The sequence below is a fragment of the Seriola aureovittata genome, chromosome 8 (assembly GCF_021018895.1).
Source record: "Seriola aureovittata isolate HTS-2021-v1 ecotype China chromosome 8, ASM2101889v1, whole genome shotgun sequence".
NCBI classification, from domain to species: Eukaryota; Metazoa; Chordata; class Actinopteri; order Carangiformes; family Carangidae; genus Seriola; species Seriola aureovittata.
The window spans coordinates 1,025,001-1,040,000 of record NC_079371.1 but is presented as its reverse complement, the minus strand read 5'-3'; the positions used below and the strand labels follow the sequence as shown (position 1 = coordinate 1,040,000).

Here is a 15,000-nt window from a genome sequence, read left to right as displayed (position 1 = left end):
AGTAGTATCAGAAAATGCCCTTTGCAGAGGTTTATGTAGCATGTGATGAACACATGACGTCTGACTCCTTCAGCCCTGCAGACATGCCCCCCCCCCCCCCCGTCTGTCGTCTCTTTCACTTTATTGTTCCATAAATAAAGCCCCCCCCCACCCCCACCCCCCCACCCACCCCCCCACCCCCCCTCACACTGTTTAAAGTGGGTTTTTACTACAGGGAGTCAATGGCTTTTTTATAAGCCCGCTGGGATCTAAAACAATCCTGGAGAAGTGAGGTTTTTATAGGACGACAGTAAAGTTAGCACAGAATCAGCCTTGTCTCACTCCGTGTCCCACGGCAACGGACGAGATGATTTAATCAGCCCCCCCCCCCCCCCCCCCAAACAGAAAGACAACAGGAAGCACTGTTTTCAAAATAACAAGACACTTGTCTCTGATGTTCAGACCCAGCAGCAGCAACAGGCCTCAAACTACCGGTCGGCTCGGTCTATTTGCTGGAAACTTTTTCACTTTCCCAGCCATTTTACAAAGTCTATTAACCAGAGATCCCGGTGGAGATGGAGGAACTTCCAGAAGGACAGTTCAGTTCTAAGCATCACGTCTGTTTCCTCCAGACTGAGACCAAACACTTTAATCTTGGTCTGAGAGAAAACACCTTCAGTCTCTGAGCAGCTTCATGATCAGAGTGAGGGAAGGAGCTTCTCTGCTTCCTCTCTCATCTCCTTTAGGAAACACTGGAGCTTCCTTTACCAAAGGAAAGGAGACATGCCGTCCCACAATGCCTTGCTGCAGCAACATTTAAGCAGAGCCACATAAATGTAGAAACATCAGAGCAGCTGTTTCTGTCTGATGGACTGAAGCTCAGATCCATAAATATAGATTCATCCTCTTTCAATCAGTCAGGAGTCGTCATGAAGAACGAGCTGATGAATCTATAGTTACATCATCATCATCATCATCATCATCATCATCATCACAACTAAACACTATAGTCAACACATTAATGTGTTTCACTGAATCCCCTCCCTGTGTGGAAAGCAAAACATTCATTTTCTCTATTTAACAAATGTATAGAAATCCATGTGTCGTCCAGGTGTTATAAATAAAGTTATAAATAAAGTTAGTTTTAAAAACAGCTTTAAGTTCAGTGAGATTCTTCTGTTCTTTGACCTCATGATGTTTTCCCTCGAGGTCGAGGAGACGAGGTCAGAGCTTATTTTGGAGTCACCATCGGGTCCTTGTTCTCCTCTCCCGGACTCTGACCACTGTTCTGCAGTCCGTCCTGTCTCTGCAGCTGCTCCCTCCTCCTCACACAGACAGGTGTGTGTCTGCGTGACGACCTGATGGTCACGTGTTCCTTCGTCACCCTCTCCCCTCCCTCCATTCCTGTGTTACCATGGGAACAGGGCCAAAGGGGTGGGGCAATAGTTTATTAACTAAAATGATGTCACCTGGATCTGCATACTGACCCTCGCAGAGAGAGAGAGAGAGAGAGAGAGAGTGTGTGTGTGTGTGTGTGTGTGTGTGTATGTGTGTGTGTGTGTGTGTGTGTGTGTGTGTGTGTGTGTGTATGTGTGTGTGTGTGTGTGTGTGTGTGTGTGTGTGTGTATGTGTGTATGTGTGTGTGTGTGTGTGTGTGTGTGTGTGTCTACTTAGCTCACTCAGCGTGGTTCGGAGCCTCATGAATTAGCCATGACAGGCTGACAGATGCCCAGGGAGCTGTTTAACACACACACACACACACACACACACACACACACACACACACACACACACACACACACACACACACACACACACACACACTCCTCATTGCTGGAGTTGATAAATGACACACACCAGGTAAAACATTAAGAGACTGTGTGTGTGACAGCGTGTGTGTGTGTCTGTGTGACAGAGTGTGTGTGTGACTGTGTGTGTGTGTGACAGAGTGTGTGTGTGTGTGACAGTGTGTGTGTGTGTGTGTGTGTGTGTGTGTGTGTGTGTGTGTGACAGAGTGTGTGTGTGTGTGTGAGTGTGTGTGTGTGACAGAGTGTGTGTGTGTGTGTGTGACAGTGTGTGTGTGTGTGTGTGTGTGTGTGTGTGTGTGTGTGTGTGACAGTGTGTGTGTGTGTGTGTGACAGAGTGTGTGTGTGTGTGAGTGTGTGTGTGTGTGTGATGATAAACTGCAGTGTTGTACAGTTGAAGGAGGAGCTGTCGCTTTAAATCAGAGACTCAGTGAAGAGAAACCTCGAAAACAACAACTTGGTTTATGTTGTTGTTTACTTAAATCTGATTGGTCCGTCTTGTTGTCAGCTGTTGTGACTCAAACGCAGCAGGTTGCCATCGGTTACTTAGGTTTAAACACTAAAGCTTCATCCACACTGACACGTTTAAATTCTCTCCCTCGTTCACCGATCGACTGCAGAGTAGCTACCTGTCCTAACACTCAGCACACCTGCAGGCTCCAGGCAGGTGAGAGATGTCTGAGTGGTCACATGTGGTGCTCGACACCAACATCACCTGCAGCCAAACACTCATATTCACATGTGGAACATCTGGACAGCTGTGGACAGGACGCCTCCAGCTACAGACAAGGTTTTATATTTATTCTTCAGCAGAGCCGAGGGAATCTGTCTGACACAACGTCCTCCACCGGACGGAAACGCTGAGTGTGTGTTGTTGTTTGTTGTTTGTTGTTTATTGTTCATTGTTTATCTTTAGTTGGTGAAATGTCAAATTATTTCATCAGTAACTAAAGTTCATGTTGCTGAGAGAAAAATAAAAACTGATGATTCACTTCACTGTTATTAAAACAGACTTTCATAGTGAAAGCAGAGTTTCCTGTACTAACACACACACACACACACACACACACACACACACACACACACACACACACACACACACACACACACACACTTGTTCCACAGAGACTGACTCATGCTGTTGGCAAAGTGTTAAATAAACCAAGAGCTGGTTTCTACCCAGACTCAAAGACAGACAGACACACACACACACACACACACACACACACAGTCACACTCACACACACACACACACACACACACACACACACACACACACAGACCTGACTCTCTCCTTCGGGTCTCCGAAGGACTCTCGGAGTCGGGAGAAGTCGGGGTAGAAGTGGACGGACGGAGAGACGACCTCCAACAGACCCGACTGGATCTCTGCTGGAAAACTGGAGCACAAGAGTTCGTTCAACGTTGATTCATTTATTTTATTTATCATTATTTTATTGTTTTATTGTAACACGATGTGTTTAACATGTCATGCCAATAACACAGGGAGATTTTAAAACTAAAGAAACACCTGTTGGAACGAAGTGACAAGAGGAGGTAGAGGAGGGAACGAGGGAGGAAGAGAGGGTAGAAAGACAAAGAGGTCAAGGCAGGTAAGGAAGGAAGGAAGGAGGAAAGGAGGAAAAGAAGAGGTAGAAGGGTAAATAAAAAATGAGGAGGAAGTAGAAAAGAAAACGCACAATAAAAGAAAAAGAAAGGAGGAAGAAGAGAAAGAGGCAATGAAGGAAACGAGAACGAAGGAAAGAAAAGAAGGAGGTATAGAGGAAGATGAGGATAGAAAGAGACAAGGTAGAGCAGGGTAGGTAGGGAAGGAAGGAGGTAGAGTGAAGGGGGTAAGGAAGGAAACAAGTGGGAAAAAAGGTAGGAAAGGAAAGGAGGGAGTGAAGGGAAGGAAATAAGGAGACAGGGAAGAAAGGAAGAGGTGAAGGCTGTGTGTGTGTGTGTGTGTGTGTGTGTGTGTGTGTGTGTGTGTGTGTGTGTGTGTGTGTGTGTGTGTGTATTTAATTAATCATGCATTAACATGCTGCACTTTCACTACATGCCGTGAACAATGACACACACACACACACACACACACACACACACAGCTGTTCACACACTGCAGCGAGGTGCTGCGTACGAACCAACATCAAACACAACACACACACACACACACACACACACACACACACACACACACACACACACACACAGAGAGGGAGAAGAGTTGAAGAACCCCCCTCTTGTGTCTGTTGCCACAGGAACGGTATCCCATCATGCAGGTGGACTTACAGGCGCTTCATGTTGTCTGCTACAGTGCTGGCGTACTGCTGGTCAGCCTGGGCACACACACACACACAACACACACACAACACACACACACACACACACACACGGAGAGAGTACTGTTTTAGTTTTTTCATATTTACTTTAACAAGACAAATACTACAGTGGCCCCTGAGGACAAAACACATACAAGAGTTAAAGCATTAAACATTAACACACACACACATACACACACACACACACACACACACCACACACACACACACACACACACACACACACACACACACACATTCCCACTTGAACACCAACAACAACTTGAGCAATCGATGACATCAGAGTTCAGCCCCCCTCTCAGCCAATCAGGGCGCAGGTGGGCTCCCAGTGGGACCCAGTCATCTGGCTCCAGAGGTCGCCGTGGGGTCACACATGTTTCGGCCGGTCTCTGAGGAGAGATTGTGGTTTGTTTTGGCGACCTGGAGGTGCCAGCTGGGTGGAGCTTATACCAAAGAGCTCAGTGCTAACGAGGAGCAGACGCAGTTCAGAGCTGCTCTCTCTCTCTCCCTCTCTCTCTCTCTCTCTCTTTACTGAGCGGTTCGTCAGAGTCCGACACAAACACTGGAAGCTGCTCGTGCGTCATGTCTTTACTTTTGAGAGAAAAACCTTCTTCTGCGATGTTCAAGTTTTCCTCCAAAGATCTTCTCTGATGCTGAAACCTCTGAAACAATCATCTCCACAACCAGAGCTGGAAGAGTCTGTAGTTCAAACTGTGGGTCATGTGACGAACTTGGACTCGAAAATCCAAATCCATTCAGTCCAACACCAACGAGAATCGCCTCCTCGTGGCCGTATCCCTGCACCACTCCCTGTTTATCTAGAGTCATGTAAAATATGAACAATCTATGTGACATTTTGACATTATGAAGTGTGAAGTCTTGAGTAACGACTAAAAAGTGTTCCAAGGTCACCGTGACCTTTGACCTTTAGCCACCAAAATCTAATCAGTTCATCCTCGAGTCCAAATGGACATTTGTGCCAAATGTGGAGGGATTCCCTAGAAGAGTTCTGGAGATATTGCGTTCACAAGGCCAAAATCATAGTTTGTGAGGTCACTACGGCCTTGTCCTTTGACCTTTGACCTTTGACCCCCAAAATCTAATAATTTTCATCCTTGAGTCCAGATGAATGTTTTTGCCAAAGTTCCTTCAAGGTGTTTCAGAGATATTGTGTTCAGAAAGCCAAAATCACCTTATGTGGGGTCACCACGACCTTTGACCTTTGACCCCCAAAATCTGGACCAGGACTCCTGGTTCTTCTGGTCTCTGAAGATCTCTGACACTCTGACTGTGTTTGGACTCTTTGTCCTGCTGCAGGATGAAGCAGTTTGAAGGGACGTCCGGCGTTCCCGCTCTTTTTGCTCTGTGTTTTGTCTCCACCAGCTCCTGAGGGAAACACCTGGCTCTTTACCTGAGCAGGAAGTGGACGGAGGGATTTTTCCCGCTTTAATACGTCTGAAATAAAGATCTGAACCGAACCACAGAGACTGAGTGAGAAGCTACAACCTCGTTATAAAGCTTCATGTTGTTTTAAAGGCAGAAAACAGCTTCGTCTCTCTCGTTGTCCGGGACGCTGCAGATGTTCTGACAAACACACCTGACATCACACCTGTTCGTGTGTGCGGTGGATCCGCAGGAGCCTCGGAGGATTCGTGTTCATGTGCCGTGTTCTGTCACGTGTTCCTCAGTACGACACGCTTCGGTCATGTAATATTCATGTGACACGTCTCCACACTTTAAAAGCTTTAAGTGCTTCCACTGCTCATTGTTCATCTGCAAAAAAAACAAACCCGGCTGAGGAGGAGGAGGAGGAGGAGGAGGAGGAGGAGGAGTTTACTCTTCGTCTGTGGACATCGGACCTGGACCCACAACACTGTCTCCAGTCTGACTCACAGAGGGGCGGAGCCTCAGTCTGGATCCATCAGCCAGGAAATAAAACAGGAGAGGAAATTGAAAAGTGTGTCTGGGAGATAAAACAAAAAACCCCGGGGGAATTTTAAATATTATATCAGAAAGAAAAGAGATATCACGATGACAAATGGAGACACAAATGAAAACAAACTCAGGGAGCAGCAGAAAGACGCTGCTGGACTGAAGCCCTCCAGACTGGTCCAGGAAAACGTCTGGTCCACCCCAGTGTGGATGGGGGTTTACTCCCACGGAGAGAGTCCTGGCGTCCACGTTACTCCTGAGCTTTCGAGCAACAACAACGGAGACTTTTGGTTGCGATTCAGTCTGGACGTGCAGAGTCGACAGACTCCTGCGGTCGCTTCCTGATTGGATCTTATGAGAGACGACAGTCTTCCTTGATTCGTGGATTTGATTGACAATGCTCCCGGTGTCGCTGTATTTACTTTACGACGACTCCCAATCTGTGTTTTTCTGCCGCCATGACGCCTCGGACTCGTGTGTCACTTTCAGTAACAGGTCCACCTCGTCAAGAAATGTCTGACACACCAAGTCAGTTTAATGTGGGAGAACATTTTTAAAACATGTCAGCTCCAAACACGCCCCTCCTCTTTGACCATATTTGGATTAGCTGGAAGGTAGGGGGCGGAGTCAGACACTGCCAAGATTGCGACGGTGAAGCAGCTCACTTTGACATTTAAGCATCAGTAGAGAGTGAAAGTGAAGAAAGTGAGTATTTTATTATATATATATTTATATTGTTATTTATCATTAATTGTTTATTATTATTTTGTTGACTTTGTTGAGCTGTTGTATCAATGTAATTTAGATGCACTTGTGCAGTCTGCTTTGACAGCACTGTATCTGACGACACTCACGTCCATAAAGCTTTAGATTTGAAGTGAGTATTTCATTGGTGCCTGATTCACACGGCGACATCACACTGTAGGTCTTTAATAACGTCAGTGTGTCAGTGTTTAGTTGGAGGTTCCTCGTGTGTGTTTACACTGGATTTTACAAACGGAGACATTTTGGACGTGTCATTATAAAAAGGTGAAAGTGGGACAGACGTGTGATTTCACGGTCTGTGTGGCAGGTGAGTGATTGTGTAAGTGATTGTGTGAGACGCAGTAACAGAAGAAGTGGAGCTGAGGTCAGTTCGAGTCTCCTCCAGTTTCTCCTCTTTCCTCTCTAACCACTGACTCCGGCGTCTCCCTGAACACCGACGACTTCCTGCTCGTCTCCGTTGGTCCGACCGAGTTCAGTCATTTCCCAAAACGGCTTTTGTCAAACAAACAGGAGGAAGCAGAGTGTGTGTGTTGGAGACTGTCGGAGAACGAGCGACGGTGAGTGTGTGTTCACGTGATGAAGGAGCAGATCTCCCACTGCAGAACGGACACTCACTGATCTGCTTTCATACTTAGTGGATGATAATAGAGTCTTTAAAAACTCTGTGTCTGTGAGGTTTGTGAGATTTATGTTCGGTAAGAACCGATGACATCACAACAGTTCAAAGTTCAGTTCACACATTGAACTCAACTCGTCCAGCTCCATGTCTTCTGTTTCTGTGTCTCCGGTCCGTCTCGTTCTCGTGGACACGATGTCTCAGTAACATCGTGACGGAACTTCTTCAAATTCTGCACAAACATTCACTAGGACTCAAAGATGAGCTGATTAGAATTTAGGAGACAAAGGTCAAAGGTCACAGTGACCTCACGTTCTTGTGAATGCAATATATCAGGAAAGTCCAAAAGGAATTTCATCACTTCTGTCACTGTGACGTTTTTGACCATAACACAAATTCATTCATTTAACTCAAATGTTTTTAAGAACAAAATGAAGCGATGACATTTTATTTCCAAAAGGTCAAAGGTCGACTTAACTGTGACATCATAATGTTCTGTAAAAACACTTCTGGTCTTTATTCAACGCTGTGACTCAGGAAGTTGAAACATGAGGAGAACACGTTTCCTGATACTTGACTGGTTGGTTCTAGTTTCATGAGCTTTTCCTTTTTTAAGCAGAGAGTAAATGCAGCAGTACAGGTGAACTATAGGTGTAATGGAGATTTTATTTGGCTGTAAATGATGCAGCAGCCCAGGATCCACCGCGGTCACCAGCTGCAAGACGAGCTGTGAATGCTGCCGTAAAAACACACTTCTTCTTCTTCTGATGTTTTTAGTGGTTGACACGTTCATGATCATGAGCTGTAAACAGACCACGCTCTTTCAGCCTGTTCACGTGAAGCCAGAGAGTTAACAGACGGACTACGACACTGGTTTGGATCTGTGCTTGAGAACTGACGACAAAGAGAACTACATTCGCCTCCTCGCGGTGGTATCCCTCCGCCAACCAGCCAAGTATCAGGAAATATGTTCACAGTCTCCAATTCCTGAGTTACAGTGTTGAATAATGACCAGAACATTATGATGTCAAGTGAAGATGACCTTTGACCTTTTGGATATAAAATGTCCTCACCTCATTTTATCCTTAAAGACATTTGAGTTAAATTGTGTCATAATTAGTGAATGAGTTTGGGAGTTATGTTCAAAAATGTGTTTTGTAAGGTCACTGTGACCTTAACCTTTGACCTTTGACCACCAAAATCTAATCAGTTCCTCCTTCAGTCCTAGTGAAGGTTTTTTGCCAAATTTGAAGAAGTTCCCTCAAGGCGTTACTGAGATATCGTGTCCACGAGAATGAGACGGACGGACAGAGGTCATACGTTCAGTCCTCTCAAAGTTCAGTGACAAAGATGATTTATAATAATTCATATAAAATACTGCTGCAGTGACAAAGTGTGTTCAGTGTGAACATGAACCTGCTGCTTGTAAAGATTCACGTGCTCAGAGTGAAATAAAGGTTCAGAGTTTGAATATCAGACGAGACGCTGTCGTCACAATATGAGACGACAGCTGTGACACAGAGTGACCTTCATCACTGTCTCACACACACACACACACACACACACACACACACACACACACACACACACACACACACACACACACACACACACACAATGATGTGATGTAAATGAGCATACACTCTATACTTTATAATTTCACATCTCAAATGTTTCAACACACGTCATCATTGTCCCACCTCCCTGCAGCGTTAGCACGCGAGCTAAACTCAGAGTCAATGACATTACCACCGTGTGTGTGTGTGTGTGTGTGTGTGTGTGTGTGTGTGTGTGTGTGTGTGTGTGTGTGTGTGTGTGTGTCTCTCTGCCGGGGTTCATTAGTTAAACCAGTGACCTTTAGAAAGCGTGGAAACACACGCATCAACGCACACTCACACTGACGGCCAGTTGTCACACACACACACACACACACACACAAACACACACACACACACTGACCTCGGCGATGAGGACGACGATGACGCAGTCGTCCTTCTCGGCGGCGCTCAGCTCCGACATGAGGGAGCTGAGTGTGTCGGTCAGGTAGGAGTGGACCTCCCTCTTCACACTGGGGACCCCCATCACTATGGAGACTGCACATGCACGCACACACACACACACACACACACACACACACACACACACAGAACAAAAGTGAGTTTGAGGCGGCGTGCTCCAGAGGCAGCAGAAGAAGAGTGACGGAGCTCAGAAAACAACAGATGAACATTCAGAGACACTCGACAGGAGGCATCAACCACATGACAAGCAAAGCACAGTGAGGAGGTCAAAGGTCAGCAGCCTGATTATACACTGATGCACTGGAACGATTTTAGCATGTTCACTGGAAATACCCAGCAAATACACAGAGCCCGGAGACAGTACAGGCAGAGTGGGAGTCTTGCATCTTCCCAAAAAGACCTCGGAATGTAAAACATTTGCAGCAAATACACAGAGCCGATGGTTAATTAAAAAGAATCTGGGAGTGTGCAGTGTCTCCAGCACATAGACGCATCCAGTGGGGAGGTTTAAAGGGCTGCAGAGTCTGAAATGTACAGCAAATACTTGAAACAAGTTGGTGCATCAATGGCCACAGGAATTGTTCCCAGGAAATACACAGAGCCGACAGGTAGTTTAATAGGCTTCAAATATGGCTGGGAATGTGACACATTTTCAGGAAGTAGACAGAGCCGACGAGTTTTTAATAGGCTCCATAATGTGGCTGGGAAAAGGAAAAACTTACACACAGAGTGGACGGGTAGTTCAGGGTACACGGCTCCCAGGAAACACACTTTCCATTTGGTGGTTAAGCTAACGTCAGGTCAACTCAATACTTCCTGCATAGATGTTTCAAATTAAAAGCCTTCCTGTAGCTCAAAGGGCGTAATAATGCCTCCACTTCCCTCTTGTTTGTTAATGCTGTTTTAATGGCGGCTTTTATTTCACAGTTTACAATAAACCAGCTTCAATAAACTGAACCAAACTGGACCAAACTGGACCAGGATAAATGAGGCTCAACCAGGCTAGGAATATAAAAACAAGTCAGGCGTCAAAGTGGGCTGATGAAAGGGATATAAATGCATGACACACACACACACACACACACACACACACACACACACACACACACACACACGCACACACACACACACACACACACACACACACCCTGGGGTCTTATATCTGTAAATTTAAAAGCCTCTGTGTCTCACTTTAACTTGTTTTTCTCTCCTCGATGCTCCGGAAAAAAAAACAAAACACTTTGTGCTGAGCCTTTTTTGTGTTAAAGGTTTTACATATAAATCACATTTGTCACAAGAACACACACACACACACACACACACACACACACACACCACACACACACACACACACACAGATAAATATACATCTCTTGCTGTGTTTCTCTTCTTGGTTGTTATCTCTGTCTTTTGCTGCAACATAAAGCTCTTTCTGTCCACGACTAACCTGTTTTACTGAAAGTGCATCATAAATATATTTGACTGCATACACACACACACACACACACACACACACACACACACACACACACACACACACACACACACACACACTGATGTGTTTGTTCTCCCTCTGTGAACTGCAGGCTTTGTCCATGGAGATAATTTCATGCCAAACCTTAAACTAATAAAATCTTTTACAAATGTCCCATGAAACAGTCGCAGATACAAAACTACATGAACAAACCATTAAATTCTGTTCTGCAAATCCAAAAATATTGAATATTATAATTGAATTTTAATCAATTTTAGAATGCTTATGAAACATTACTTTATTTTGAAAGGATGAAAATGGGACAGGTTGTTTGAAAATCAAATAATTTTTTTAATTTATTATGTAATGGAGAATTTCATTTATTTTGTCTTTGTTTCGTTTTAGTTTCTTATTTAGTTTATTTAATATTTTATTTAGGTTGTCAGGCCTGATTGATTTTGTGATGTTATTTGTTTTTTAATGTGTGACTTAGTGTCTGATGTCTGATCTGTGCTTAATGTTTTGTCTGCTGGTTATTTAGGTCATGTGTTTTTGTCCAATTGAAAAAAAAGACATCACTGTTAAAAATATTCCCTAACGAAACCACTGTTTCCTCTTGTTGTGAAAGATTAGAGTCGCCATCTGTAAAAAAGCACCAATCAAACCAAAGCACAACATATTTCTAATATTAATCAAACTTCAGAAACAAATACGTGTTTTATCAGTTACAAAAATATTCCTACAAAGAAAAGAAAATATCACATCTTTGGATTTTGTCACCGATTCTCATCGTGTTTGTTCTGAAACACGAAGTGTGAGAAATATGTTGTGTTTTTGTTTGATAGGTTTTGTATCTGCGAACCACACTGTGTTTCATGGGACATTTGTAAAACATGGTTTATTTACACACACACACACACACACACACACACACACACACACACACACACACACACACACACAGAGGTTTGTGTTTCTCTTCAGGGGATGCTGGGTGTATCAGGGGGACCTCGGTGAGCTGTGAGCCCAGGGAAGGTGCACTGTGTCTGGGCTACTGGTTGAGACAGGAGCCCCAGGCCGTCAGTGTTTGTGCAGGTTGATCTGATGCAGACTGACGCCTTCGAACCTCACTTTTCTTTTTTTAACGTCTCTCTGTTTTTGAGAAATTTAATCACTTTAATAAACTTAATCTTTCTTTGAACACCCAGGTGTGTGTTTAATTTTACCTCCGGTGCGTCCCTGTCCCAGGTGCACGGCGGGCTGCAGACTGTCCTCTCTGTTCAGTAGGTGAGGAAGATGATGGAAGATGGAGGGAAGCTGCAGGACGTTTTTACTGCTGCTCACATTCCACAACTTCAGCCTCGTCTCCTCTGAAAACAGAGATGAGGTCAGACCGGGTCAGACCAGATAAACTACTGTTAGACCAGGTGATGCTACGTTAAACCAGGGGATTAGATGAGTAGTGAGTAGAAGAAAGTAAGAACAGGTAAAACCGGGTTAAACCAGGTAAGCTCAGTGCTATACTGGGTCAGTTAAAACCAATTCAAACCAGGTGAAACCAGATTTGATCATCGTATATCAGGTCAGACCTGATGAATCAAGAGAGCCAGTTAACCCAGGTTAGACCAAGTGACATCCCATTAGACCTGGTTATACTAGATTAGGTCGGACCAGGTTGAATTCAACCTTGTCTCCTCTGAACACATCATGCGCAGGTTCGACCACGATAGACCAGATTAGACCAGGCTGAACGAGTCTACACTACTTTACTGGACTGGACCAGATCATTTTGGACCAACCTGGGACAGAAACAGAGGACACACCTGAGAGGCTGCTCCAGGTGCGGTTGATGTCTCTGAGTGCCTGTTTCTCAGCAATGGCCCTCTTGATCTCCTCCAGGACCAGGTTCAGCTCTTTGGAGCGCCGCAGGTTCTCCTGCTCCGCCGAGTGGAGGCGCTCCCTCAGCGCCAGGAACTCCCTCTGGTAGATGTCCACCACATCTCCTACAGACGAGGAGACAAGGAGGCGAGGGGGTCACTAACATTCATGCAGGAGTCAGGAGATCTGGTTTCATGCAAGAACCAGTTCAAGCACAGATGAAGAGACGTCTCTGGACGTGAACCTGTTACCGTTGGTTACTGTTGCTACGTGTTGTTCTATAATCTGTGTGACATCACAGCTCAGACTCATGAATATTATATTTTCCTGGACAAGCGACGTTGAGCCTGTTCAACATTTAATCAGCATGTTCCTGTTGTGGCTGTGTGTTCGTGCTGCGATGGAGGAGCAGATTTAGGCCTCAGGGATTTACTCTAAAGACACTCAGACTCTGTGGGACTGAACCAGCTTGTCATCATTAACAGGTAGAGAAAAAAAGACATAATCTGAGTGAAAACATGAAAATAAAAAGCTAAATCCTTCGTCTGCTGCGCAAACATCATCCACCCGTCCATCATCCCTCCATCATCCCTCACCAAGCGAACGCTGTGTGGAGGTAAATCTGCAGTAATCCCTGTGAGACACGCAGCCGCTGCGTTCACTTTACTCAGGCCACTGACTGAAACACAGCGTCTGTCAAACACAGTCACCACATTAACAGTTCAGACATTTTTCCTGCAGCTTCATCCGTCAGAGCAGAAACACACTGAAATTTCAGTCTTTCTTTGGCCAAATAAACTGTAAATTCTCAAATATGTTTCTTCAGTTTGACTTCAGATAGAACTGAGCTTTTATTTTGAAAAAGGTTCATATTAGAAGCTAGTTTTCCCTGTGTGTTATTTTTGATTCATGATAAATTCAGGTCACTTCTACCTTCTCTCGTCTACTAGTCTCTTATTTCCTGCAGGTGTCTCAAGGAGGAACAGAAAGACCAGCTGCTCACCAACACTTGACCTGAAGGTCTGCGTAACTTCTACCTTAAGAAATAATAACCGGAACATACATTTGTTGTTTTAAAGTGATGTTACTAGGACCCAGACCTACAGTCCTCACAGTACCAAGCTTGTTTAACTTAATGTCTACAGTCTGTAGATGACGATGAATCATATAACAGCAGCTCATGAAGCACGAATCACACAACTTTTATAGTCAAGACTCACCGACAAAGTATTCAAGAGCAAAACTGCCGGCACATCAGACCCACAGACAAACAACAACTGACGTGTCAGCAGGCGAATCTGAGGGGTCATCACATGATTCATCCGACAGGAAAGAAGATAAAACAAACGTCTGGTTCATCTGTTTTCAGTTTTTACACTTGTCCTCTAATGTTTAATATTTGGTGAGATATTTGATCATTTCAACATTTATGGAAATGAAACCATGTGAGAAGTTTAGAGGGAAAAATCTGTTGGACTGTGAAACACTCAGACATCTGACATGTGACCACCAGTCAAACGCTGCTTCTTGTAAGAAGGGTCCATGATATATTATACTGTTTGGTATCTTTCACAACAATATTAATAAACTACAATTATTTATACTAATTTGGTGATTATCTTAGCAAAATTAAAACAAATCTAAATTCAGCCATTCTAAGCCTTTATTTAAAAAAAAACTACCACATTTACAGTTAGAGCATTGGCTTTGAAGTGAGCTAACAAAGATGCTAACAAGGTAAAAACAGCTGTTAGCAAGTATTTAGCCAGTGTTTGGCTAACACACAGTTAGGCTGCCATTCACTTTATTATTATCAACTCTCAGCAATGACCCAACACACATTTGAAACCTGAATCACAAACCGAGACCTTTAGCTACAGGCTAAACAAGCTAGCAAGAAACTGAGGCTAACACACTGACTCATTATTCAACACGTTCATCATGAACCTAATAAAAACACATTCAGCAGCAACAGTGACTCACGGACATTTAAAGGATCATGTAACTCACATTCTTCAGTTGTGAATCATCCAACCTGCAGCAGGTGAGTGACTTCAAGCTGCGTGCACAAACAAAACCGTCCATAAACCAGCTTATTGTTTAAACATCAACATGATCCTGAACAGAACTTTGACCCAAAAATAGGAGAATATCGAAATAATTTTCCAAGACATTTTACTTTTTCTCTCATTTT

At 44.3% G+C, this 15,000-nt stretch overlaps 1 protein-coding gene across 2 annotated transcripts in view; it reads right to left on the bottom strand.

Annotated features, from left to right (window-relative positions):
- mgat4b (alpha-1,3-mannosyl-glycoprotein 4-beta-N-acetylglucosaminyltransferase B) overlaps positions 1-15,000 on the bottom strand; it is an 84,912-nt gene that overhangs the window by 29,805 nt on the left and 40,107 nt on the right. For both annotated transcript variants that reach the window (XM_056383070.1, XM_056383069.1), the window contains exons 2-6: positions 12,752-12,931; positions 12,155-12,298; positions 9,396-9,529; positions 4,074-4,120; positions 3,068-3,181 (exon numbers count right to left, since the gene is read on the bottom strand). In XM_056383070.1, the coding sequence (XP_056239045.1) occupies positions 3,068-3,181; positions 4,074-4,120; positions 9,396-9,529; positions 12,155-12,298; positions 12,752-12,931 (619 nt within the window). The remainder of the gene's footprint in view (positions 1-3,067; positions 3,182-4,073; positions 4,121-9,395; positions 9,530-12,154; positions 12,299-12,751; positions 12,932-15,000) is intronic.